Source organism: Coregonus clupeaformis, chromosome 25 (genome assembly GCF_020615455.1).
Source record: "Coregonus clupeaformis isolate EN_2021a chromosome 25, ASM2061545v1, whole genome shotgun sequence".
Classification (NCBI taxonomy): Eukaryota; Metazoa; Chordata; class Actinopteri; order Salmoniformes; family Salmonidae; genus Coregonus; species Coregonus clupeaformis.
The window spans coordinates 401,216-427,228 of NC_059216.1; the positions used below are offsets into that span (position 1 = coordinate 401,216).

At 42.4% G+C, this 26,013-nt stretch overlaps 2 protein-coding genes across 7 annotated transcripts in view; both read left to right on the forward strand.

Moving 5' to 3' along the window:
* Positions 1–17,766, forward strand: part of LOC121539147 (myelin transcription factor 1-like protein) — a 237,212-nt gene extending 219,446 nt beyond the window's left edge. For 3 of the 6 annotated variants that reach the window (XM_041847428.2, XM_041847427.2, XM_041847429.2), the window contains exons 14-23: positions 3,552–3,673; positions 7,877–7,945; positions 8,425–8,487; positions 8,623–8,706; positions 10,054–10,275; positions 10,477–10,571; positions 11,384–11,487; positions 12,513–12,656; positions 13,743–13,805; positions 15,151–17,766. In XM_041847428.2, the coding sequence (XP_041703362.1) occupies positions 3,552–3,673; positions 7,877–7,945; positions 8,425–8,487; positions 8,623–8,706; positions 10,054–10,275; positions 10,477–10,571; positions 11,384–11,487; positions 12,513–12,656; positions 13,743–13,805; positions 15,151–15,291 (1,107 nt within the window). In that variant the 3' untranslated portion in view covers positions 15,292–17,766. The remainder of the gene's footprint in view (positions 1–3,551; positions 3,674–7,876; positions 7,946–8,424; positions 8,488–8,622; positions 8,707–10,053; positions 10,276–10,476; positions 10,572–11,383; positions 11,488–12,512; positions 12,657–13,742; positions 13,806–15,150) is intronic. The other 3 variants (XM_041847430.2, XM_041847431.2, XM_041847432.2) reach the window with 3 other exon arrangements.
* A 1,027-nt stretch (positions 17,767–18,793) lies between these two features.
* LOC121539146 (peroxidasin-like) overlaps positions 18,794–26,013 on the forward strand; it is an 87,334-nt gene continuing 80,114 nt past the window's right edge. Inside the window, exon 1 of the mRNA XM_041847426.1 lies at positions 18,794–19,021. Within this exon, the coding sequence (XP_041703360.1) occupies positions 18,837–19,021 (185 nt within the window). The 5' untranslated portion in view covers positions 18,794–18,836. The remainder of the gene's footprint in view (positions 19,022–26,013) is intronic.

Genomic DNA, 26,013 nt, shown 5'->3' on the forward strand with positions numbered 1-26,013 from the left:
GTCAAAGACTCCAGCCACCCTAGTCATAGACTGTTCTCCCTGCTACCGCACGGCAAGCGGTACCGGAGAGCCAAGTCTAGGTCCAAAAGACTTCTCAACAGCTTCTACCCCCAAGCCATAAGACTCCTGAACAGCTAATCATGGCTACCCGGACTATTTGCACTGCCCCCCACCCCATCCTTTTACGCTGCTGCTACTCTGTTAATTATTGATGCATAGTCACTTTAACTCTACCCACATGTACATATTACTTCAACTATCTCAACTAGCCGGTGCCCCCGCACATTGACTCTGCACCGGTACCCCCCTGTATATATAGCCTCCCTACTGTTATTTTATTTTACTTCTGCTCTTTTTTTCTCAACACTTTTTTTGTTGTTGTTTTATTTTTACATTTTTTGTTAAAAATAAATGCAGTGTTGGTTAAGGGCTGTAAGTAAGCATTTCACTGTAATGTCTGCACCTGTTGTATTCGGCGCATGTGACCAATCAAATTTGATTTGATTTGATTTGAACACGCCCACAAATTAGCAAGACTGTTACACATATAGGCCTGAAACTAGCCTGAAACTAATCTAAGTCCACAACGACAAGTACTGAGCAATCAGACAGTTCAAACAGCAATGACTAACTAGGCTACTAGTGAAAAGACAGCACTTAAATTCAATTGCCCTAGTAAGACAATACCAACAGCTACTCTTTGAATCAAAAAATATACTTGGTGCTCTTGTAAGAGTTGATCCCCTTCCAAACTATAGACGACGCACTCGTGTGTGTGTGTGCACGTGAGTGTGCCTGCGTGTCTGCATGACTGTGTGTGTGTGTGCCCATTTTTGTGATGTAGAGGACCTAGCAAAATTACCCTGCCCAGCGCTCTTCAATTCTTCCTGGATATATTTGCCTGTGTCTTTAGGGGCATTACTGTACACACAGGAAAATAGAGGATTTACATCAATAGTCCTGCCCTGCCTGACAGCCTGCACCGTAGACAAAGCCAGTCTGCAGTCAGACACTAGCGATCTGGGACTTCACCAGAGTGCCATCTAGTGTATCTGCTAAGTACTGCATTAGAACGCTCAGCCAGCTCCCTAATTCTGATTCCATTGTGCTGAAGGCAATAGGCACAGGGAAACTGAGGAGCACAACATAGTGAAGCCTACTTCAGCACAACAAAGAGTCTTACTATCACGTTTCCCTCATACAATCCTGCAAATAGTCATGCAAATAGATAGCTTCAAGACATATGCAGCACTAAGTAAAGACTCCAGGATTTCTTGTCTAGAGAGTCAAGATAGCCCTGACGTTTTTTCCAGTCTGTCGTGATAAGAAGTTATTTACTAAATCAATCCTCAAAGCCTGCATTAAATACACAACCGCATTTCCAGTCTCCTCATTCAGAGACTCTTTTGTTGATTCGCAAAACTCACAAACAAATTGGCTTAGGCGCTCCTAGGATCCCTTGGTGCAGTGATGGCGGTAGGCGGTGGTAGACTGTATTATTCAAATCAAATCAAATTGTATTTGTCACATGCTTCATAAACAACAGGTGTATACTAACAGTAAAATGCTTACTTATGGGCCCTTACCAACAATGCAGATTTTTTTTTTATAACACGAGGAATAAATTCATAATGAGTAACGATAACTTGGCTATATACACGGGGTAGCAGTACTGAGTGGATGTGCAGGTGTACAAGGTAATTGAGGTAGTTATGTACATATAGGTAGGAATAACGTGACTAAGATAAGACCGTCTGCTAAATGATGTAAATGTAAATGTACTTCCTGAGCACTATGTCTCTCCACAGCCCAGATTGACTGCACACCAGAGCATCCTCAGCCACCAGCCGGCCACTCATTTGCATACAAATTGAGATAGAAAGTGCCATTGTGTTTTAAAGAAAGCTGCTTCTTAAGCTCTGAGAACGCCAGGGCAGCTCTGACTCTTTCTCTCTCTCGCTCTGTCTCTCTCTCTCTCTCTCTCTCTCTCTGTGTTGCTCTCTCTCTCTCTGTGTGTGTATGTATGTGTGTGTGTGACAGTGTGTGTGTGAGAGGCTGATAATCCACCCTCTGATGGTCTGAGTAATAACTTTAGTCTATGAAGTAGGCATTCTTCCTCTCTAAGCCAGTGACTATGCCACCAACCGATTGTGCTCTAAATTGGTATTTGTAGGTGTGTGTGTTTTTTTGGTTTTACTATCCTTGTGGAGACTAGAAGTCCTCATAAGGATAGTAAAACGAGGGGACAAAGGCTATTTTAGTCTTAGGGGTTAGGTTTAGGGTTATGGTTACAATTAGGGTTAGGGTTACAATTAGGGTTAGGGTTACAATTAGGGTTAGGTTTAGGGTTAAGGGTTAGGGTTAGGGGTTTGGGGTTAAGGTTAGGGGTAGGGTTAATGTTAAGGGTTAGGGAAAATAGGATTGTGAATGGGAATCAATTGTTTGGTCCCCACAAGGATAGTAAAACAAACATATAAGTGATAGAGGACATCCTTTACCTTGCTCCTCTTCTACCCTGCTGGCTGCCCTGCTGGCTGCCCAGGAACATCTCTAAACTGGTGCTGGCAGCTGCTGGCAGCCTGATGGGCCATGCCTCCCATGCCCTCTGTCTCCTACAGATAGTTGCTCTGTCAGAGCTGTCAGTTTCAATCCATACCCAGCTAGCACATAATGTTCTGGGAACAATATGTTTCTTAAAGCTTGGTGAGAGTGTGGATGTCTTATGGTTATTTAGCATACAACCTTCCCACAACTTTCTGGGAATGGTACAGGATATTTGCTTGGCTATGGAACATTCTCAGCACTTTTAAGTAACTTGAGAAAAAAATGTTATTTTCTTTGTATTTCATTACTTTAACAGAACGTTTTCTAAAAGTTCAAACATGGTTACATTTAATTTTAATTTCGGTAATGTTCTAGGAACGTTCTCCAACTGGTTTGACATTGGGAATGTTCTGAAGTAGTTCAGAGAACGTTGAGAAACAACATTCTTCTGTTGGAATTCCAGTACTTCAGCATAACGTTTCCTACAGGTTTCAAGTAATGTTCTCAAATTGTTCAGAGAACGTTAAGATACATTTCCATAAAAACCACAAGAAAACTTTAGTAACGTTCAGAGAACGTTCTAAGAATGTTATTTAAAAACATATACATTCCGTTCTCAGCATCAACAAAACTCTGTGTTCAGGTGTGTTGGACGAGTGCACTTATTGGCCACACCTGATCTTAATGAGTGCTTGTTTCCTTTTAAATGGGGTCTGTTTGAATAGACTAAAAGAAACGGCTTTGTATGCGTAACAAATCATGGCATGCTAGCTCCATCCTGTGTAAACTGGAACAACAAGTCCCCCTCCATACTCGCCATCTTTTTGACTGTGTATATCTCTCTTTCACTCTCCTCCATCACTCTCTCTCTCGCTCTCCTCTTTTCTCTCTCTTATCCCTCTCTCTTATTCACCCTCTCATCCCAATCTCTCTCGTTTCCCGTCTTTCTCACCCATCCCTCTCTCTCATACACCTTTTCTCTCTCCTCCACCCCTCTCTTTCTCTAGCCTAATGACATGGACCCATTCCAGGAGCTGCTGGAGCAGCGAGGTTACTCTGAAGATGTCACCATGCACAGCCCCAAGCCCAAGTACGCCCAGTGCAAAGAGAGCAAGAAGGACCTGATAACGTAAGACTGACCTGTACGGGATGTGTGTGTGCCACCCCTCCATTCTGCTCCACCCCCCATCTGCTTTTCTCCTCTGCTCCTTCCTTTTTGCTTTTCCTTCTTTCCTGTCTCTGTTCGGTTCCTTTGCTTCAGAGGAACCACCCCACCCACCTCTCCTCCTTGGCACTAATGGCATGCTACATTTTGCAGCGCACTGTTTAGCCAGCTTTTCATTTGATCCACAGCTCTTCAGCCAGTGTATTGCTGGCTTCTTATGCTTCTCTTATGTTGATGCTTTATCGTAATAAAATATGATTACCTCATCATGTTGCAGCTGCGCCTTAGAACAGGTCCAAAACAAACCAAACCATTTTTGCAGACAGTGAAGCTAAACTGGAAACAATGAAAAAGCTATTTATTTTATTTTATTTTCCTCTTGTTTTGGTTTCATTTCATTTTCATTGGTCTATTTCTCTGGTGACAGATGCCCAACATCTGGGTGTGAGGGGAGTGGTCATGTGACTGGCAATTACACTTCACAAAGCTGTGACTGGTGGAATAAGTCTCTTGGATTTATTGTTTTCAGCTTACCTCGACTACAGTGAGGGAATAAAGTATTTGATCCCCTGCTGATTTTGTACGTTTGCCCACTGACAAAGAAATTATCAGTCTATAATTTGAATGGTAGGTTTACTTGAACAGTGAGAGACAGAATAACGAACAAAAAATCCAGAAAACGCATGTCAAAAATGTTATAAATTGATTTGCATTTTATGAGGGAAATAAGTATTTGACCCCCTCTCAATCAGAAAGATTTCTGGCTCCCAGGTGTCTTTTATACAGGTAACGAGCTGAGATTAGGAGCACACTCTTAAAGGGAGTGCTCCTAATCTCAGCTTGTTACCTGTATAAAAGACACCTGTCCACAGAAGCAATCAATCAATCAGATTCCAAACTCTCCACCATGGCCAAGACCAAAGAGCTCTCCAAGGATGTCAGGGACAAGATTGTAGACCTACATAAGGCTGGAATGGGCTACAAGACCATCGCCAAGCAGCTTGGTGAGAAGGTGACAACAGTTGGTGCGATTATTCACAAATGGAAGAAACACAAAATAACTGTCAATCTCCCTCGGCCTGGGGCTCCATGCAAGATCTCACCTCGTGGAGTTGCAATGATCATGAGAACGGTTGAGGAATCAGCCCAGAACTACACGGGAGGATCTTGTCAATTATCTCAAGGCAGCTGGGACCATAGTCACCAAGAAAACAATTGGTAACACACTACGCCGTGAAGGACTGAAATCCTGCAGCGCAGGAAAGCACATATACAGTGGGGAAAAAAAGTATTTAGTCAGCCACCAATTGTGCAAGTTCTCCCACTTAAAAAGATGAGAGAGGCCTGTAATTTTCATCATAGGTACACGTCAACTATGACAGACAAATTGAGGAAAAAAAATCCAGAAAATCACATTGTAGGATTTTTAATGAATTTATTTGCAAATTATGGTGGAAAATAAGTATTTGGTCACCTACAAACAAGCAAGATTTCTGGCTCTCACATACCTGTAACTTCTTCTTTAAGAGGCTCCTCTGTCCTCCACTCGTTACCTGCATTAATGGCACCTGTTTGAACTTGTTATCAGTATAAAAGACACCTGTCCACAACCTCAAACAGTCACACTCCAAACTCCACTATGGCCAAGACCAAAGAGCTGTCAAAGGACACCAGAAACAAAATTGTAGACCTGCACCAGGCTGGGAAGACTGAATCTGCAATAGGTAAGCAGCTTGGTTTGAAGAAATCAACTGTGGGAGCAATTATTAGGAAATGGAAGACATACAAGACCACTGATAATCTCCCTTGATCTGGGGCTCCATGCAAGATCTCACCCCGTGGGGTCAAAATGATCACAAGAACGGTGAGCAAAAATCCCAGAACCACACGGGGGGACCTAGTGAATGACCTGCAGAGAGCTGGGACCAAAGTAACAAAGCCTACTATCAGTAACACACTACGCCGCCAGGGACTCAAATTCTGCAGTGCCAGACGTGTCCCCCTGCTTAAGCCAGTACATGTCCAGGCCCATCTGAAGTTTGCATTTGGATGATCCAGAAGAGGATTGGGAGAATGTCATATGGTCAGATGAAACCAAAATAGAACTTTTTGGTAAAAACTCAACTCGTCGTGTTTGGAGGACAAAGAATGCTGAGTTGCATCCAAAGAACACCATACCTACTGTGAAGCATGGGGGTGGAAACATCATGCTTTGGGGCTGTTTTTCTGCAAAGGGACCAGGACGACTGATCTGTGTAAAGGAAAGAATGAATGGGGCCATGTATCATGAGATTTTGAGTGAAAACCTCCTTCCATCAGCAAGGGCATTGAAGATGAAACGTGGCTGGGTCTTTCAGCATGGCAATGATCCCAAACACACCGCCCGGGCAACGAAGGAGTGGCTTCGTAAGAAGCATTTCAAGGTCCTGGAGTGGCCTAGCCAGTCTCCAGATCTCAACCCCATAGAAAATCTTTGGAGGGAGTTGAAAGTCCGTGTTGCCCAGCGACAGCCCCAAAACATCACTGCTCTAGAGGAGATCTGCATGGAGGAATGGGCCAAAATACCAGCAACAGTGTGTGAAAACCTTGTGAAGACTTACAGAAAACGTTTGACCTGTGTCATTGCCAACAAAGGGTATATAACAAAGTATTGAGAAACTTTTGTTATTGACCAAATACTTATTTTCCACCATAATTTGCAAATAAATTCATTAAAAATCCTACAATGTGATTTTCTGGATTTTTTTTTCTCATTTTGTCTGTCATAGTTGACGTGTACCTATGATGAAAATTACAGGCCTCTCTCATCTTTTTAAGTGGGAGAACTTGCACAATTGGTGGCTGACTAAATACTTTTTTTCCCCACTGTACATGCCCGTCTGAAGTTTGCCAATGAACATCTGAATGATTCAGAGGAGAACTGGGTGAAAGTGTTGTTGTCAGATGAGACCAAAATGGAGCTCTTTGGCATCAACTCAACACGCCGTGTTTGGAGGAGGAGGAATGCTGCCTATGACCCCAAGAACACCATCCCCACAGTCAAACATGGAGGTGGAAACATTATGCTTTGGGGGTGTTTTTCTGCTAAGGGGACAGGACAACTTCACCGCATCAAAGGGAAAATGGACGGGGCCATGTACCGTCAAATCTTGGGTGAGAACCTCCTTCCCTCAGTCAGGGCATTGAAAATGGGTTGTGGATGGGTATTCCAGCATGACAATGACCCAAAACACACGGCCAAGGCAACAAAGGAGTGGCTCAAGAAGAAGCACATTAAGGTCCTGGAGTGGCCTAGCCAGTCTCCAGACCTTAATCCCATAGAAAATCTGTGGGATGAGCTGAAGGTTCGAGTTGCCAAACGTCAGCCTCGAAACCTTAATGACTTGGAGAAGATCTGCAAAGAGGAGTGGGACAAAATCCCTCCTGAGATGTGTGCAAACCTGGTGGCCAACTACAAGAAACGTCTGACCTCTGTGATTGCCAACAAGGGGTTTGCCACCAAGTACTAAGTCATGTTTTGCAGAGGGGTCAAATACTTATTTCCCTCATTTAAAATGCAAATCAATTTATAACATTTTTGACATGCGTTTTTCTGGATTTTTTTGTTGTTATTCTGTCTCTCACTGTTCAAATAAACCTACCATTAAAATTATAGACTGATCATTTCTTTGTCAGTGGGCAAACGTACAAAATCAGCAGGGGATCAAATACTTTTTTCCCTCACTGTATGCTGTCGGACTACTGCAGCCAGAATGCACATCTCTGTGTTAACCCTTTGAGTATGATTACAGTTAACCCGTTGAGTCAACGTACAGTGTCTAAGTGATGTGAATCATCATGACACACATAGGCCTACCAGATACCCAATTGTGTCAAGGAATGTAGTCAATGAAATTACAGAGCATGTCAACAAAACATTTATGTTCTACACAGGCTATTTCTGAATGCAGTTATTTAGAGAGGTTAACACTTTTATTTACTGACCCATAGTCCCCCCTGCACTTGCGTCATGGATTTCTTGCAATTCCATTCTTGTCAACGTGTGTGTTTGTGTGTAAGTGTGTGTGTGTACAGTGTGTACTGTGCGTGTTTGTCTGTGTCCTCATGTTTCAGTGGTGTGTCCTCTCTCTTCTTTTCCTCACTAACGTTGTCATGGATATCTTCCAGACTCTCTGGCTGTCCTTTAGCTGACAAAAGCATTCGAAGTATGATGGCCACCAACTCACAAGAGCTCAAGTAAGGCGTTAGATGTTTCATTCTTATTTTTGTTTCTTCTTTTGTTGATATCTTGTGAAAAAAGTATAATTCCCGATTCTTGAATTCTCAACTTGGTTTTAGTTCCTCAGACAAAACAAATACACTCTACTGACTGTTATTATTATTTATGTTTTATTTATGGGGTAGATCAGCTTTAATATTGCAGATAGATTGTGGCTTCTATCAATTTTAATTATCTGCATTATTTCCAATCCCCCATATATATTTTTTGTAAATATATATGTATATATATATATATATAGTATATATATTAATTTTTTTACATACATTTTCCTTTATTATTTTCCCTTAACCTTACCACCCCTCCCCTAATTGGAGTACACTCTACTGACTGTTACAGTGAAATACATTATAGATGTGATTAGTGTGATTTTGAGTGTGTCCTTCAAGCCCTGTTGATTGCTGTAGGCCCTGATTCGCTGTGTTTTCTGTCCCAGGTGCCCGACACCGGGGTGCGATGGTTCGGGGCATAACACTGGCAACTACGCATCACACAGAAGGTAAAATAAACACATACACACACTTCTCGTTATTCACACTGGCAGTAGACTGCACACACACCTCTCAGGCTGGGTCAGAGTAAGTTCTGTGTATTAATAATATTTGCAATTGATGTGGTTGTCTTTCCTCTGCAGTCTATCAGGGTGTCCGCGGGCCAGGAAGAGTGGGATCAAGATAACACACAGTAAAGAGGACAAGGAGGACCAGGAGCCCATCAGGTAGAGTTAGCCTGCCACACCCCTCTCAAAGACTCAGGGAACTACAGCTCTCACCCAATTTCTAGATGCCCTTAACCAACTCTCACTGTTCTTAATACAAAAGAATAGGGGTATTTTTAGATTGAAACTGAGACAGGCAACCCCCAGTCTGCCATGGTTTGAAAATGAGGATTGTCCTACATAGGGATCTTCTGTTGTGGCATCACAAAAAGATACAGAGACAGTTAGCTGGAGAGAGAGACAGATTGATCTGGATTCTCTCTAATGGGCTTTTCTGGCTGCACTCCCATCGATTTCTCAGTGGTGCTGAGAGAAAACCAACACTCTGGCCTGTCTGTCTGTCTGTCTGTCAATCTGTCTCACACGGTCAGCCAAGCCAAGAGAGGCAGGGTCGCTTTCCCACACATCTATCTATAAGCCATGATTGCATGGAACTCCCTTCCATCTCATATAGTGCAAGTGAACAGCAAACCTGGTTTCAAAAAAACAAATAAAGCAACACCTCACCGCACAATGCCGCTCCCTCATGTGACCTACTTGTTGGGTGTATGTACTGACATGTATTTTGTCTGTAATGTATTTTTCGTTATGTGTCGGACCCCAGTAAAACTAGCTGTCGCCACTGGCGTCGGCTAATGGGGATCCTAATAAAATCAACAACAAAAAACCAGCTCCAAATAAGCATTGGCTGGTGGAGAAAAGTTATAGGACTTAGAGTCAACCTTTTTTCTTTGTGAAAGCATTTGGAACTGTGTGTGGGGGTTTGGATCAGTTTCCCCCCCAGGGAGGGGGAAAGAGATTGTGACTGTTTCTGGAAATATAATAATCCTGATTGATAGTTTAATAAAACCAAGGGGAGTTGTAACAATAATCCACTGGGGAAATATGATGTGATGAAACATTTGCAGATTCACTGCATCTTATTAGCCATAGTGCCGACTGCTGACTTAACATTGACTGACTGTAATCTGTGTCAGTGTGATAAACTGCCAAAGGGACAGATTAGACCGGATCAGACCAGATTTAAGGTGTTTTTATTTATATTTAAGTCGGAGTGATTACAAATACTGTATTGTCTCCCATTCTGCACACTGGTACTCAAAACACAAACAAAGCCATACTGCATTCAATTCTGTAATGATATTTCCTCAACTCAAGCACCCATGAAGCTATATGTGGTCCAATTTTACATTACGAAGACCTTATGTCATAGCAATAACTATGTAATTAATTACACAATTCTTCCTGACAATGCATCCTGAGCAGGAAAACTTCTGGGCCCTTGTCAGAAAAAACCTCCTGACCCTGGTTATTAGAATAACCAGAGCATCCCTATGCCATCCACAGGTGTCCAGTCCCGGGCTGTGGCGGTCAGGGTCATGTGACGGGGAAGTACGCGTCTCACCGCAGCGCGTCAGGCTGCCCCCTAGCGGCCAAGCGGCAGAAGGACGGTTACATGAACGGCTCCCAGTTCACATGGAAGGCTGGGAAGACAGACGGCATGTCCTGTCCCACCCCGGGCTGTGACGGCTCGGGTCACGTCAGTGGGAGCTTCCTCACACATCGGAGGTGGGTCTGGGTCCTGCATCAATACTTGATCATGCATCCTCCCTTTCTCCCTTCCTTGACGTAATCACTGATCTGACGGGATCTGTGAAAGCTAGTGGAGCCAATGATTTCACCCATCCAGCCAGGTTGTGTGTGTGTGTTTAAATACAATATGAACTATTTGTGTCTAAAAATGTACTATATTCTCATCTGTTCCCCCAGTTTGTCAGGCTGTCCGCGTGCCACCTCTGCCATGAAGAAAGCCAGACTGTCTGGACTGTCTGAAATGCTAACAATAAAACAGCGCACCAGCAACGGTAATGACTGTCACCGCTCACTCACACAATGGATCCAATCAGGAGTGTGTATGCGTAATGAGCTACTGAGTGAAATCCCAATATGACATACAGAGCCAATCAGGAGTGTGTATGTGTAATGAGTCGAATCCCAATCTGAGATAAAGAGCCAATCAGGAGTGGGTATGCGTAATGAGTCCAATCCCAATCTGACATAAAGAACCAATCAGGAGTGGATATGCGTAATGAGCCACTGAGTAGAATCCCAATCTGACATAAAGAACCAAACAGGAGTGTGTATGCGTAATGAGCTACTGAGTGGAACCCCAATCTGAAACAAAGGTGCCAGGATTGCCATACAGCCTCTGAGCTAGCAAACTAGCCAGTGACAATTAGTGTATAAGAGACCATCCCTCTCTCATTCACACACCACACTGACAGATCATTTGAAATATTTAGTTGGGCTTGGGGTGGGTGTGTAACGAGTGCTGAGGATATGAAGAGGCAGGACGCAGACATCAACAATATAAAGGTTTACTTAACACTGAGCAAGAGAACAACAAAGAGCGAGTACACGACAAGACACTAACAATCACACACAACACAACACTGAACAGTCCAGGGCTATATAGGGGTGGTGATGAGCTGATGAGGTGCAGGTGCGCTGGAGTTGATTAGGGTGCGTTGGGTTTCCATTCCGGTGTTGCCGAGGTGGTGCGCTCAGACCGGTGGCTCAGTAGACCGGCGAATCAGAGCGCCGGAGGGGAGCAACAGGAGGAGACGTGACAGGGTGGCAGGTGTCTAATAATTGTTCACTGTTTTATCTTTTTAAGGAATCGAAAATGAGGAAGAGATTAAACAGCTGGATGAAGAAATCAAAGATTTAAGTGAATCTAATTCACAAGTGGAAGCAGATATGATCAAACTTAGAACACAGGTAAGTCAGTAGTACTTCGCCATTTGTTTAGTTGGAAGATTAGACTCATTTCATGCTTACCTTTCAGTTTCTACCCATTGTGGCACATCATTCTGCTATTTTCAGAGCTCATATAATGGTAGTGTGTACCACAATGAAGTGTGTATTTCATTGTTGTACAGCATACACCTAAATGAATCTACCCTCCGCTAAAAGTCACTCCAGTTTGGAAAAAGCTGTCCAATTGTCATTCATGATCTACCATCAGTGAGAGAAATCCTAGCATATCTCACATCTGGGAGAATGCAGTGTAACAAAGTGGGGGATTCCTAATTATAAAGCACTATACCTCTGGGATCGCCTGCTTGCCAAACAGAGAGAGCATAGTCACTCACAGCCAATAAAGTGAAACCCCCTGTCCCCACTAACATCCTAAAGCTCCAGTAGAAAAGGAACAGGAGCAGCGGCTTTCACAGCTTGTATGAAAGGGTTCCTTCCTAAATAACTATTTGTGTCTGTGAGCTGCAGAAGCTACACATCAGTATCAAGGAAGTATCAAACATTCCAGAAAGAGAGGAACTTCACAATATGTTCACCTACAGTTTGCCTTTTTGAGATTGCATGCCAGTTTGATCTCATTTTGAAATACGGGCTGTTTTCCAACTTGTAGTACACTTTGGAACTGAAACTTACTGTTATGTGCACAATAGTGCATTGGCGGCACATAGCATATTTGTTTGAAAACACCCCACAGACTTTTAGTACATTTGAGTGAGTGTCAGTGTGTTGAATTGCATCTGTCCATGCTTCATTGCTCTTCACCTGTGTTGCTCTGTTGCGGTTACATCCATCGCTACGTGTGATTATGTCATAGAGATGGCTGCACGCCAGCCAATCAGCAGTGAGTTGTGGCATATCTGAGGTATGCTGCTGCCCGTGGTATGTGAACTGTGAACTGCACCCTGTGTGCTCCGCTGTAACAACCAGAGGTAAAAAAGCACTACCTTTACCATAACCCTCTTCTTCTCTCATCCCCCCTTCCCTAGATTACCACAATGGAGTCTAATATGAAGTCAATAGAGGAAGAAAACAAGGTGATTGAACATCAAAATGAATCTCTCCTGCATGAGCTGGCCAGCCTCAGCCAGACACTGATTAACAGTTTAGCTAATATCCAGCTCCCTCATATGGTAAGGGAACACCAAGAATGGCAATTGGGCAAGTTCCTATAAGCAAACATACTGTAGCATATGAGTTGATTCATTTACATACTCATCTATGTACAGTATTTATCTATTCATTTCTGTGAAGCCCATAAGGATCCAGTGTTTGTGCATGCTGAGTTGAGCAGGGGATTTCCAAGCCTAGATCAATGAAAAATAAGAGTATTCCTAATTTTTGCCAAACTGAAAAGGGGGAATTTTATATGAGGCTTGTGTTATGAATTAGGGGTCCATTTTACACAGAGACTCACAATGGTGACCAAAGAACAGTCTGCAGACACTGTTTTCTGATATTCAACATATAGACAGATTGGACAATCAGTTTCAAACAAAAGTGTTAACAGTGCTTGACTTGGGCAGGAGCTCACCAGAGCTGAGTACCGGCACCTAAAGATTTTGCTGCTTGAGTAAAGTACTGCCATCTACCTGTTATCAGTGCAATGAAAACTTAGTCTCCACCACTTTGACTCTCTGTCTGTAGCTATAGGCTACTACGTTTGTAAATTCAACAAACGTACTTGTTGATCTATCATGGATTTTCATAGTACACCACATGCTATAATTGCAGGTCTTTATTTACTGTAGTGCTAAAAGTATTTAAGGCATGTCAAAAACAGCTTTTCTCCATAAGCATCCATTAGGTTTTTTTCTTATAATCTTCATAAAATAAGGAAAAAAATATCACCAAAAACTATGAATGATGCCCGTGTCATTTACAAATTAAAATCTTGGCATTTTCTTATTCTTAAAACTGTATCTCCTTTTCTAAAAAATTGTAACTTTTGTGTGTGAACACAATAAGATATAATTCCAGAGGCTATGATCATTCTGACTATGTTGTGAGCTGGATTCAGTTGCAGGCCCAATTCGCTACCACAGATGCATTCTTCTTTTACTGTATGTTTTGTTATGTTTTGCCTCTATTTCTTTCACATATCAATTGTGTTAGATGTTCTGTTGGTACTGTATCTCAAATGCTACCACCTAGTGATTGTTTGAGAGAGTAACAGTAGCTAGGTAGCAACTAACAGTAACTAACCTTTCCCCCCATAGAAACCGCTGGCACACAAAGAGGCTTCCATTAGAAATAACAGCTGCTTACAGATGCATCAGAGAGTAAGACGATCATTCATCATATTCTTACTCTAACACTGCTTTTCTTTATGTTAATCCTTCTCCTTGTTTCTTCATCAGGGCACTGTATGAAAGATTGGCCATGTGTTTTGCGCAATCAGGTTACATAGCAAGATTTTGTCCTGTATTTTTGTCCTGTATTTTAAGCCAGAAATGAAAATTAGACCAAGACTGACAGCAATGGTCAGAGGATGGTGCTGGACCAACTGACATAAAACGAAAAGGGGACAGTTTGATGAAAAAGCTTTAAATAAAGGTTCAAATTCAGGCATGTCACATGATTGTGCAAAACACAGGGCCCCAATGATAGTTTCATCAAAACACAGGGCCCTAATGATAGTATCATCAAAACACAGGGCCCTAATGATAGTATCATCAAAACACAGGGCCCTAATGATAGTATCATCAAAACACAGGGCCCTAATGATAGTATCATCAAAACGCAGGGCCCTAATGATAGTATCATCAAAACACAGGGCCCTAATGATAGTATCATCAAAACACAGGGCCCTAATTGTAGTATCATCAAAGGCACCATAATAGAGTCAGCAGATTTAGTCCTATGTCTGGTTCAGAAACTCTCCCATTCATGTCCTCATGTCTTTCCCATGTCCATCTGTATTTCATTCATATGACCATTTATTTTCCCCAGTCATCCTGATTCCCATCCAATCTTGAATTTTCCTTTATTACAATCTTTCTAACCGCAATGATCATCTATTTGAATGGGAAAAGCTTGTTTTAGCAAAGTGAAAGTGCACTTGTTGGTTGCAAAGTGTATAAACATTAAATGTGTATAGACACTGCAGCATGACCCTCTCTTCCCAATGTGGATGTCACTGCATGACATAAATAATATGCCATTTAGCAGACGCTTTTATCCAAAGCGACTTACAGTCATGCGTGCATAAAAAAATTGTTTGTGTATGGGTGGTCCTGGGGATCGAACCCACTACCTTGGCGTTACAAGCGCCGTGCTCTACCAGCTGAGCTACAGAGGACATCTTACTCTGTGTTGATCATCTTTGTCTAAGACCACCACCTCTCAGCCTTTTCCCTGTGGCAAGATGCCTTATTTTTGGAGCAATCAAATATGAAAAGGCCCTTTCACGGGGCTAGTTTAGAGAATAGTTTGTTTAGAGAATAGTTTGTTTCAAGTGGTTTTATTATCTCTGGTTAGATATTTTGTTCAAACAACTGTTTGTATGTCTTAGCTCCTCAAAGGATGATTTTAAAGGTTATTTTCAGGCCTGTTTTCTGTTCTCTGTTTATCACCTCTTCTTCTCATGATCTCACCTAATTCTGCTGTTGTTGAAATGTTCCACAGGAGCCGATCAGCGATCAGAACTTTGATGCTTATGTGACCACTCTAACAGACATGTACACTAACCAGGAGCATTACCAGAGTCCAGAAAACAAAGCCCTGCTGGAAAACATCAAACAAGCGGTGCAAGGAATCCAAGTGTAGCCCAGCCCACGACCTAGCCCAGCAAATAACAGAGCTTCTTCTCAAAGAGGAGTGAAGGAAAACAACATTCACAGGAAAGAACTAGAAGTGACATGATAGGATGATGCCTCATGCTGCTGTAACGTATCAAACAGTGTTACATTTTGATTTTCGTTCTTTAAAAAAAAGAAGTGTTATGCTTAGAAAACGTCATTATGATTTTTCTTTTTTGTCTTGCTTTGAAGAAAAAAAATAGTAAATGACAAAATAGTTTTTGAAAACATTCACCTTTTGTACGTTTTCATACTGTATGAGCTGACATAGTGTGATGTAATGTTTCTAGCTGCTCATGTATGCACATTTTTTTGTGTATATTTCTGAACAGTAAGCTGTATAACATAAGACATGTGTTCCTTTCAATGCTTGATGATGAAGCATTTTAGATGAAAAAGCTGCACTGGACAGTGAAAAAAAAAAGTTACAAAAACAATGGGGGAACTGCACGGAGGTAGCTACTTTTCAATGATCTTCTGCTCAAACGATGACTTTGGAATTCTAAAGATGTTTGTTTTTTCTTGTGTGCAGATTGTTGAATAGCAAGACTTGGTTGCAAATTACTTTATTTTTAACAATGCTTGAAAAATTATTTGTCTTATTTTTTAAAGGTTGGTAGCTGTAGGTGGGGGCATTTTTAATAGGTGTTGGAAATTAGTATGGAAAGAAACTGACTTGATGTTTGTATGAATGTTACAGTTTTATTGTAAACATCATGACACGGAAACCCAATGGTGAAAATCCCATTATCTAGAAAGTACTATTCACTCTTGACATTTTGTGTTTGTAGATACCCATTGGTGATGTATAATGGCAATAGAGTATGCAGGACTCATTCTAGCATTTAGTAGTTAGTTCTGTTTCAAATTTCGAAACTTCTGTTGCTAGAGTCGGGCAATGTCTCAGCAATATATATCTAAATCATATGCTTATAGATATGGAATGCAATCTACAGGAAAACATTTTTTGGGTATATGCAATTACTTGTTTTTAAAGATAGGGGTGGAGGAACTAATTATTCTTTTTACTATATGTAAAATAAAATATTTTATATAAATCTTTGAATACAAAAAAAGTATTTAAAAAAGTTGGACATTCAGTTTTAAAGAGGAAAGATGCTCTATGAGTTCCACTTTCTTTACATACGATTTTGCACATAAGGGACACCTTGGTTTCCATGTTTTGATGTTTTTACAGAAACTAAAGCAGTACCTGAGAGCCTAAACGGAGGTGACAACGGTTTTGTAAAGAGTATTTATACTAAAGTATGAGCGAGAGCGGGACTTACAGGGTCATTGTCCCCACTTGCCAGTAGACTATTTGCACTTGTCCTAGAGATAGTATCCTAACATGCGGCGGCGTGCAATTTCCAGGTGTTCCTTTGGCACACGATTGGAGCAAATAACTGCTAAGAGCCACTAGGTGATGAATTAGTACCACTGAAAGAGACTACAGGGATTTGAATCAGAAATTACGATTATAACCATACCAGTAATACTGTATTATCAAATGGTCAAACAATGATGCTATTTCATTTTGGTATGTTATATGAATTTTAAATCATCCCCAGCAGCACTTTATATCTAATCACTGTACAAATTAAATAGTTAATCAATTAAAGGTTACAAAAAAAGAGGAAGTAAAAAGAGGTTGTTTTCCCATTAGGCTTGGAGAGTGGGAAATGAACTCTTCTAGTTGACTCTTCTGCTCTGATTGGGGTGATGCAGTTTCATGTCTGTATGCAGCCCTTCTTTATGTTGTGGTATTAGTTGTTAGCGACCATGTTCAGAATTGGCCTTTTTGAGAGCTAATGCAAAGGTGCTTGTCGTTCACCTGATCTCATCTATTGTACTTTTACATCCTCTTTTAGGGCTCTATCGTCAATGACTGCATACAGTATGCCTTTCTCCACAACATTGTGTCTGCAGCTTTTTGCCAATATAGTAATGCTTTCAGTAGAGTAATACCTAGCATCAGTTTTTTAATTAATTCTCATTATCAGTACAATTGAAAGGGATTTAAAGCACAAACCGGTTGCTCATCTACAGTTGGTACAAAATATCAAATTTGAAAAAAGTTAACTGTGACTATTTACATAGGGAACACAAAAGGGGTCACATATTAGAATGCTGAATTTTCATATAAATTATTGTGAATTCATCAGAGTTTATTTATTTTAACTTAATCATTTTGAAGTTGATTTAAGTAATCATGAACAAAAATAGGATTTTGTACAAACTATTGTGCTCTCTGTGGAACTGAAGTTTAATTTATTTTTGTACTACACAGCATGGATTTGTTGACATTTTAATTTTGCTATAAGTGTGTGAGATCACAAGTTGCTGTGATATTTCATTTTTAAATTGTGAACTTTGTACAATTCTTGTCATGCTGGATGTTGACACATCTTACTCTGAATAAAGAAAAAAATGTGTTGCCACAGGCCTGTAAGTTTAATGGTCAGTCACATTCTTGTTCATGCTTGTTCAAAACCCACCATTCTTGGAACCCTAAAAATGTTGCATTCAGTGAAAGGCTGCATTCATTCCCATGGGTTTTTTCAATACACAAAATAGTTACTGAGTTTTACATTCCAGGACAATCCTGAGATGTTTTGCAATAAGAATCAAGCTTTCTTAGGATAACGCTTTCGGACCGCAATGCAATGGAGTGGGTGTTTTGTAACAAGCATATACTTCCCCAGTGTCATACCACATGAAAACCAGCGGATGGCAGCACAGAGCACCGTATAACATAATCCTATGGAAATGTTCTTACCTGTCAGTCACGGACTGAAGTTAGAGGGAATCCCCCAATTACCTATAATACAACACAAAATGTATCAAACATCAACCATCATATTCAGAACTACTATTATGAGCTGTAAATAAATGGAAAGTAACACAACCGTTTGGAGATAAGGCTGGGATTATCAGACAAATCCTGAACTATTATAACATCCTACCTAAACCATATCATAGTATGGCAATCTGTTTTCCATATTTGGCTGAGAATAGGCCCATCAACTCTCATTGTCTGTCCTACATTCCACCCAGCGAGAGACAAACTGGCAACATTTTACGGCATCATTTCAGGGTAACTATTGTAATAAAATATTTATAGGTGCATTACAAGTTCAGACAATTACATAATTATTGTGAATAGCAATTTCCTGGAAAGTCCAGAAACGTGAGTTAGTGTGGTATAACTGGTACCATGGGTTTATTGAAGAGTACATTGATAAACTTTTAAACAGATGATGTATAAAGTGTCATTTTATCAACCATACTTTCCATTAGGCCTAGATCAACTTTGACATAGTTTCTTGATTGGCTTGCTCCCCGATCCAATATAACTTGTATCACTGCCCTACTTCTCTCTCTCTCTGCTTGGAGGGAGGGAGCGGGTCTCAAGCAGCTGAATTCAGCTTTACAATAACTCTGCGGATGTAGTAGTTAGTCGGCGAGAGGGGTAGCTGGCGGTGTGTTCTCTGCGCTGCTGACTCCCTAGCAATGGCGCTGAGGACGAGCCAACTCTTCTCGCCTTTTCTAATCGCGGTAGTACTAATTTTGGTCGCCTTTGGCCCGCAGCCTGTCATTTCTTGTCCAAGCCGGTGTTTATGTTTTCGTACCACCGTGAGATGTATGCATTTAAACCTGGAAACCGTACCTGCTGTCGCTCCGTCAACAACCATCCTGTAAGTAACGTTACATTGTATCTGAAGGGAAAGTTTGTAGGCTATGGAAGGAACGGAATGAACGCACGGATTGCCTGAAGGAGTAACAGCAACCAACCCAACTGCTTTGCAATGTCCATACGATAGCTTATGTTTGTATATAAGCCGAATCATTACAATTGTGTTAACTTATCTATTCTTACCTTATTCAAACCACAGTTGAGAAAGCAGGATCATAAGAGCTAACCTCTTCGGGACCAGACCACCATTCTGGTTGCCTATATTCAAAGTTGCAATGATGGAGTCTGCAATTTAGTTTTCTAGGCTTATCGTACATTTTTCATACAGAGACCAAAATTCCACCAATTTACCATGCCTGCTTTTTTATACAAACTTGTAGGTATATCTGAAAAAAACATCTAGTCATGATTCTTCTGTCTGAAATGGGAATTATACATATATGCTTGTTCATTATCTGTCTTGCATTGGTTATTCAGTTGATTCACAAAATAAAAAAATAACTTGTTTCAAGATGGCCTGTTTCCACATTATGGAAACTAGGACAAAGGATTCAGACATCAGAGCATAGTCGGATGCGTATGGATGTTTCAGTGAAGTGGCTTTGTAAAATTCCAAGACACCTCTGACACCTGTAGAGCTAGGCCTACTGATTGCAGAAGTCGTTAGACAGCTATTGAAATCAGCCACAGAGCAGTTGTTGGATCATATGGGTATACCGGTATTACTATTGTATAGCCTAATAGAGTACTCTACTTGTGAGCTTTGTGAGAAACTGCACCATGGGCTGACCTTTCCTTCAAGCACTCAGGGCATGGTGGTGAATTGTTATGAATTAGCCTACATAAGCCTCTTTGACTGCAAGACCAATATGGCTTATTTTATTTAGGATCTATTCAGCATACTGCAGGCTAGTATTGTCATGGATGTGTCATTGGCTTCTTGGAGAACCAGAATCAGGGTTGGGTCGGTCAGAGGGTCAAACTGTGGTTTTGAGTGATCTCAGATGTAGGGAAGCACAGTTTGTGTCCAGGCAGAGCTCACACAGCTCTGAAGCTCCAAACAAATCTCTGGAATATGTGCCCCCTTGTTTTTAATTGACCCATGTGATTTTGGCATGTTTCCGAAACTCGTATGCATCTGTGCAAATAAAGACCTCCATTCAGGCAGGCAGCAGGACACAAAGGAGCGACTCAACCAGTCTTAACGATGGGCGCAGCGTGCACAGAATAAGCCCCCCCTAACATCTGTAGGCAAGCCTCCGGACCAGGCCAGCCTCATATGGGCCAAATGGCCCAGTCCTCCAGTCCTGAAGCTGCAGAGCCCTGCCCTCCCTGCCAACTCCGCAGTACACCCAGGACACATGAAAGTCTCCTCTGCCATGGGAATGTTATTATGGTTTGGTGTGCTGAGCCCCTTTTTCTTCTTCTTCTTCTTCTTCTTCTTCTTCTTCTTCTTCTTCTTCTTCTTCTTCTTCCTTCCTCTTTTGGACACCTCTGAATCTGTCAGTGTTGAGTGTTGTACAGAGGAGGGCTGTGGAGGGGAAAGCATGTGTCAGTTGGCTCACAGGACTTTGAAGTTAGCAGCCATCTGTCGCCTTGCCCTGCCTGCCTGCACTCAGTCTTGTCAGAACATGAATGTAGTTAGCCTCCGAGACTCTCCCTGCCTTCTCATTGTTCCACTGTAAATTGTGCACACGTTGCTGGCCTTCAGGGTAGCAATGCAACTTTCAACTGAACTCAAGCACTCCTTTGAAGGAATGTTTGAATGTGGGGAATATGTGTCTCCCTGAATATGAAGTCTGTCTGCATAGCAGATCACATTAAGACTAATTAAACAGAAGTCAGGCTGGATTAAAAGCAGCTCCTTTGAAGGAGAAAAGTGAGTGTGTATGTTTGTGTGTGGGTAGAACCATGTTATGACACCAGTCCTGTGTCTGATACTTTCTGGAGGCTTTATGGACCCTTATGGAAGCTAAAAATACAACATTTTGATCTAATCCCTTTCTTATAGCCACAGTCCCAGGACCAAAACACTGGCCCCTCCGACCTGGGTCAGCTGATGGCTGGCTGTGAGGGCTGGGGGGCAGAGGTGACTGGGTGGGCATGTTGGAGACAGGGTGTATTATATGTAGAGGTTCATTTGGAGAGATGCTGGCTGGCCCTGACGGTCTGGGTGTTGCATTCCTCATCCTGACCTGGCAGTGTGCCCGTCGCTGATGTGAAAATTCCTCCTCATCAGCATTGAGCACTGCAGTCAGATGTTCCACAAACCAGGTTCCTCAAAGCTGTGGGAATGTATTTTGTTATTGTTTGAAATCTCAATCTCAATTTCTCCTTTCTCTGTCTCTCAATCTATCGCTCCCTTTTTCTCTATATGTCTTCCTTTTAACCTCTTTCCCTCTCTAAACTTATAAACCCTCCCTAGTTCTCTCCTGTGATGGATTTGATTAGGGGAACGTTTTGGTTGGTTGGTGCAAGGCAGGCAGCTTTGTGCCAGATGCCTGTGTCTCCCCTGAGAGGCCCAGCTGGAGCTGGGGATGGGTCTGGAGATCAGACTGACCCCAGTTCTAATGTGGTGTGTGTGTCTAAACGCTCTGAGCCTAGTCAGTCTACCCAGTGTGTGTAATGTATGCTTCTCTACTGATGTCAACCCCTGAAAGATCTCATGGACCCTGGCCCAACCACTATTTGTACATTGAATAAGAAGCTCTCAAAAAGTCAGTGGCTCGTGTGAGATAAGTATCGTTGAACTCTAAACATCTGTCTTCCCTTTACTTCCTGAAGGGAAAGGGGGAATACGGTACACCCAGGTCCTGTGCTCGGTGCTCCCCTAGTTTTAACTTTCAGGGTTCTTCTTTCAGAATAACATGGACGTCTTTTTTTCCTCCCACATTTGATGTTCCACATTTATTTTTCAGCTGTTGTCTCAGAGGACTCTGTTTTAGGCATAACAGTAAATTACCCTTCCTCTCTGTAACGACACTGCTGTACTCCTGCTCTGGGATATCCTAAGATGGAGAAATTATTACTTTCACATTGTCAGCTCTATTTTGCCATCAGCTCTCATGAATCCTCTCGGCCTGTATAGACCCACAGGCCCACGGCTGTTGATGCTTATTGTTCCGCTTGCTAATGCTCTGTAAAGTCACATTTTAAGCCAAAAAGACACAAGACGACTGCTTGTCTTGTAATTGTGAGGTTTGTGTGGAGAATGTTTATGTGACATATTGCAGTGCATACAGGATTGTTTCCCTTTTGGTTCGTTCATAGTTAGATGTCTTGTCCGAAGCCTTACAAATAGTCCCTTGTTATTTATGTATGTATATTAATTTCTCTGTGGTGCCCTGTGTTTGTTGTCACATGGTCTGGCACCCACTGCAGAAATGTGTTAAACATTGTGAAAGTGAACCTTTATTATAAACACATGGGCAACGTCATGGCAAGGGGGAGTCTGCCCATTGTAAATGTGTCAATGTGCTAGCTCATAAAGTGGCTTGTTATGGCCTAGTTTGCCTACTTTATGTAATGTTTAGTATTCAAATGAGCTCCTTTCTTGGCATTTTCACTCACACCCTGTGGTGGATGTGGTGTTTTTAACGGAATTACTACAAACAAACCCTCATGAAACTCTGTTCTGTATTAGAGTTGTAATAACATTAAAAGTAACGTCAAAGATTAAATATGAAGGCTCAGTCTTTCGTTCACTCTCACAGGCTATAAGAATTAATTTCAGGTCAAAGGTTTTGCTTTGTAGTTTGGAGAATCAACAAATCAGTTGTTTTTTTCACCTGATCTTCAGCGGAAACGTGCTAGTTGACAGGAGCAGCCAGAATCAGCGGAGTAGCTGCTGGTTGATCTGAACGGAGTGTCATAAGACAGACTGAGTAGTTAGAGGTTGACTGAGACGCTGGGGGTTCCTGGCGGGTGGGGGTGGAAGTTGAGCTGTACAGCATGCTACAAGGCAGGGAACCTGCCATCTATATGAGATGGTCTTGATTTGTGACTGAATGTTTACGAGACTCCGAAGTGCAGTCCTTAGAGCCCTACTGGGTAGATTTGGTCAGGCAGGCGACCGTTTCTCTTTCAATCCCTACTTAGACTATGAATGAATATGTATATATGAATAGTGTGTAAATAGTATTTGTGTTGTCTCTTGATGTCTTTGCAATATAATACTCTTCATTTATTTTGTAATATATTTGTCAATATATATTTGTTTATATTTTTTTCACATCCTTATTGTCATGTATTTGTACATCAAGTTTGTGTGTGAAAACTATTTCAAAGACGCATACTTTCAGTTTTTCTGAACTCACTTCATTTGCGCAAAAGAGGGAAGCTCTCGCTGCTGGTGCTAGCTCACACACAGATCAAAAATACACAGCTGGAACTCAGATTAAGGTGTTGACGTGTCCTAATAATTTGAAAGATTGCTCAGAAAAACAGCTGCTTTAATCGGCGTATGATTACTTAGATTATGACCTTACGCTGATTAAGATAATCATAGTAAGGTGTTTACATGACTAATGTCATACTCGGCCTACTGCCATAATCAGTTTAATATTGAATTATTAGTGTGCATGAAACCCCCTGATGGCTTATAGCAGGGGCCTGAGTGAGTGAGTTAGAGAGCAGGACAGATAGTAAGGGAGGGAAAAGAGGAGCTCCATTGTGTGGAATTTACTGCAGTCAGGCTCTGTGATGCGTTCAGTCTCTGCAGCATTATGGAATGCAAAGCCAGAAATCCCCAAAGCTTTGCTCATTTGCACAGGGAGATTGGGCCGAAGATAGTTGTTGAAAGGAACCCTCCTGGCCTCTCTCTTCCTGTGGCTGTCCTATAGGGGGTGGGGGGTGGGGGAGAGGCAGCTTGGCTGCTGAATTCTAACATTGTTCAAGTGTTTTTGCAGCATTTCTCTAAAAAGAGCATTGTCATAGCCATCGCACTGCACACTGCCCTATCCCATCTGGACAAGAGGAATACCTATGTAAGAATGCTGTTCATTGACTATACCTCAGCATTCAACACCATAGTACCCTCCAAGCTCATCATTAAGCTTGAAGCCCTGGGTCTGAACTCCGCCCTGTGCAACTGGGTCCTGGACTTCCTGACGGGCCGCCCCCAGGTGGTGAAGGTGGGAAACTCACCTCCACTTCGCTGACCCTCAACACTGGGGCCCCACAAGGGTGCGTGCTCAGCCCCCTCTCCGGGTTCACCCATGACTGCATGGCCACGCACGCCTCAAACTCAATCATCAAGTTTGCAAACGACACAACTGTAGTAGGCCTGATCACCAACAATGACGAGACAGCCTACAGGGAGGAGGTGAGGGCCCTAGTAGTGTGGGGCCAGGAATATAACCTCTCACTCAACGTCAACAAAACAAAGGAGCTGATCGTGGACTTCAGGAAACAGCAGAGGGAGCACCCCACTATCCACATCGACGGGACCGCAGTGGAGAAGGTGAAAAGCTTCAAGTTCCTCAGTGTACACATCACTGACAAACTGGAGTGGTCCACTCACACAGACAGTGTGGTGAAGAAGGCGCAACAGCACCTCTTCAACCTCAGGAAGCTGAAGAAATTTGGCTTGGCACCTAAAACCCTCACAAACTTTTACAGATGCACAATTGAGAGCATCCTGTTTGGCTGTATCACCGCCTGGTACGGCAACTGCACCTCCCGCAACCGCAGGGCTCTCCACATGGTGGTGCGGTCTGCCCAACTCATCACCAGGGGCAAACTACCTGCCCTCCAGGACACCTACAACACCCGATGTCACAGGAAGGCCAAAAAGATAATCAAGGACATCAACCACCCGAGCCACTGCCTGTTCACCCCGCTATCATCCAGAAGGCGAGGTCAGTACAGGTGGGTGCATAGTTGCAAATCAAGCATGTCAATACTTTGCAGCCATGTTGTCAGTGAATGGTCTCATTGGAAGGAAATTGAGAATCCAAGCTGTCTGTCTGGTGCTGAAGGGGACACACTGATTGCCTTTTTATGCCCTCATAATGAACCTTTATAATGCTTGATAAGATCTTTGTGACTGTTGATAAGATAGATTCCTGGATGAAGACACTAAAGGATGTCAGAGAAGAAGACACAATATCCTGATAGAGAAAAGTCAATGGGGAATCCCTTTACTTCAAATGGCCAGTCATCCCTGACAATGACCTCAGTCACGTCTCCTGTGTCTCATTGGGCTGCTACACTGCCTGTGAAAGCTTTCTATATTGAATGTTTGAGAAGCAGTCCTTCTGTTTAAAAATAATTCTTCATATCCAGGCTGTTGAAGTGGCAATGGCCCTCAGGTCCTGTCGGTGCTCTGTCCAATTCCTTCAGGCTCTGTGGGATTCTACACTGCAGGATACACACAGAGACGTATTAAGAGAAAAGCTCCAACCATGTTTGGAGATTGAGATGGCCTTGTTCTTCGAGGTGGGGAGACTGCCATGTTCTTGTTTAACAATGTATGAGTCACGCACGCCCAGAAAGAGTCCTTGGCTGTCCAAGTTGGGCATGTGTCAGAGAGCTAAACAATCCCCTGACTGAGAGAATGCTAGAGAGAGAGAGAGAGAGAGAGATGAGGGGGAGGGGTTCACACATGGCACTCAGATGCTAGAGCTGGAGCTGAAGATGGAGATGTCCCAGCCACTCCCTTAGTGCCTCACAGATTAGGGTTTGCGTTGCACAGGCCACAGAGCAAGTTTATTTTTGTGTGTGGATTGCCAACGACCTTGCTAAGTGTAACTGTACTCATGCAGCCATGATGCCTGCCATGCTACCCCACCCATAGCCAGGCCAGGCCTCTCCATTCTGACAGAGAAAATGGGTTTTGAGCGGGAAAGCTGCTGTCTGCCTGGTGTCGGTGGTAATCACGGCCAGCCCTGGTTATCAGGCCCAGGGCTCTTATCGGCCATTTGCTCAGTAAGAATTTCCACTGTGGAATGGTTGAGTCTGGATGGGCAGCCAACCAACAAGAAGCAAGAGCAC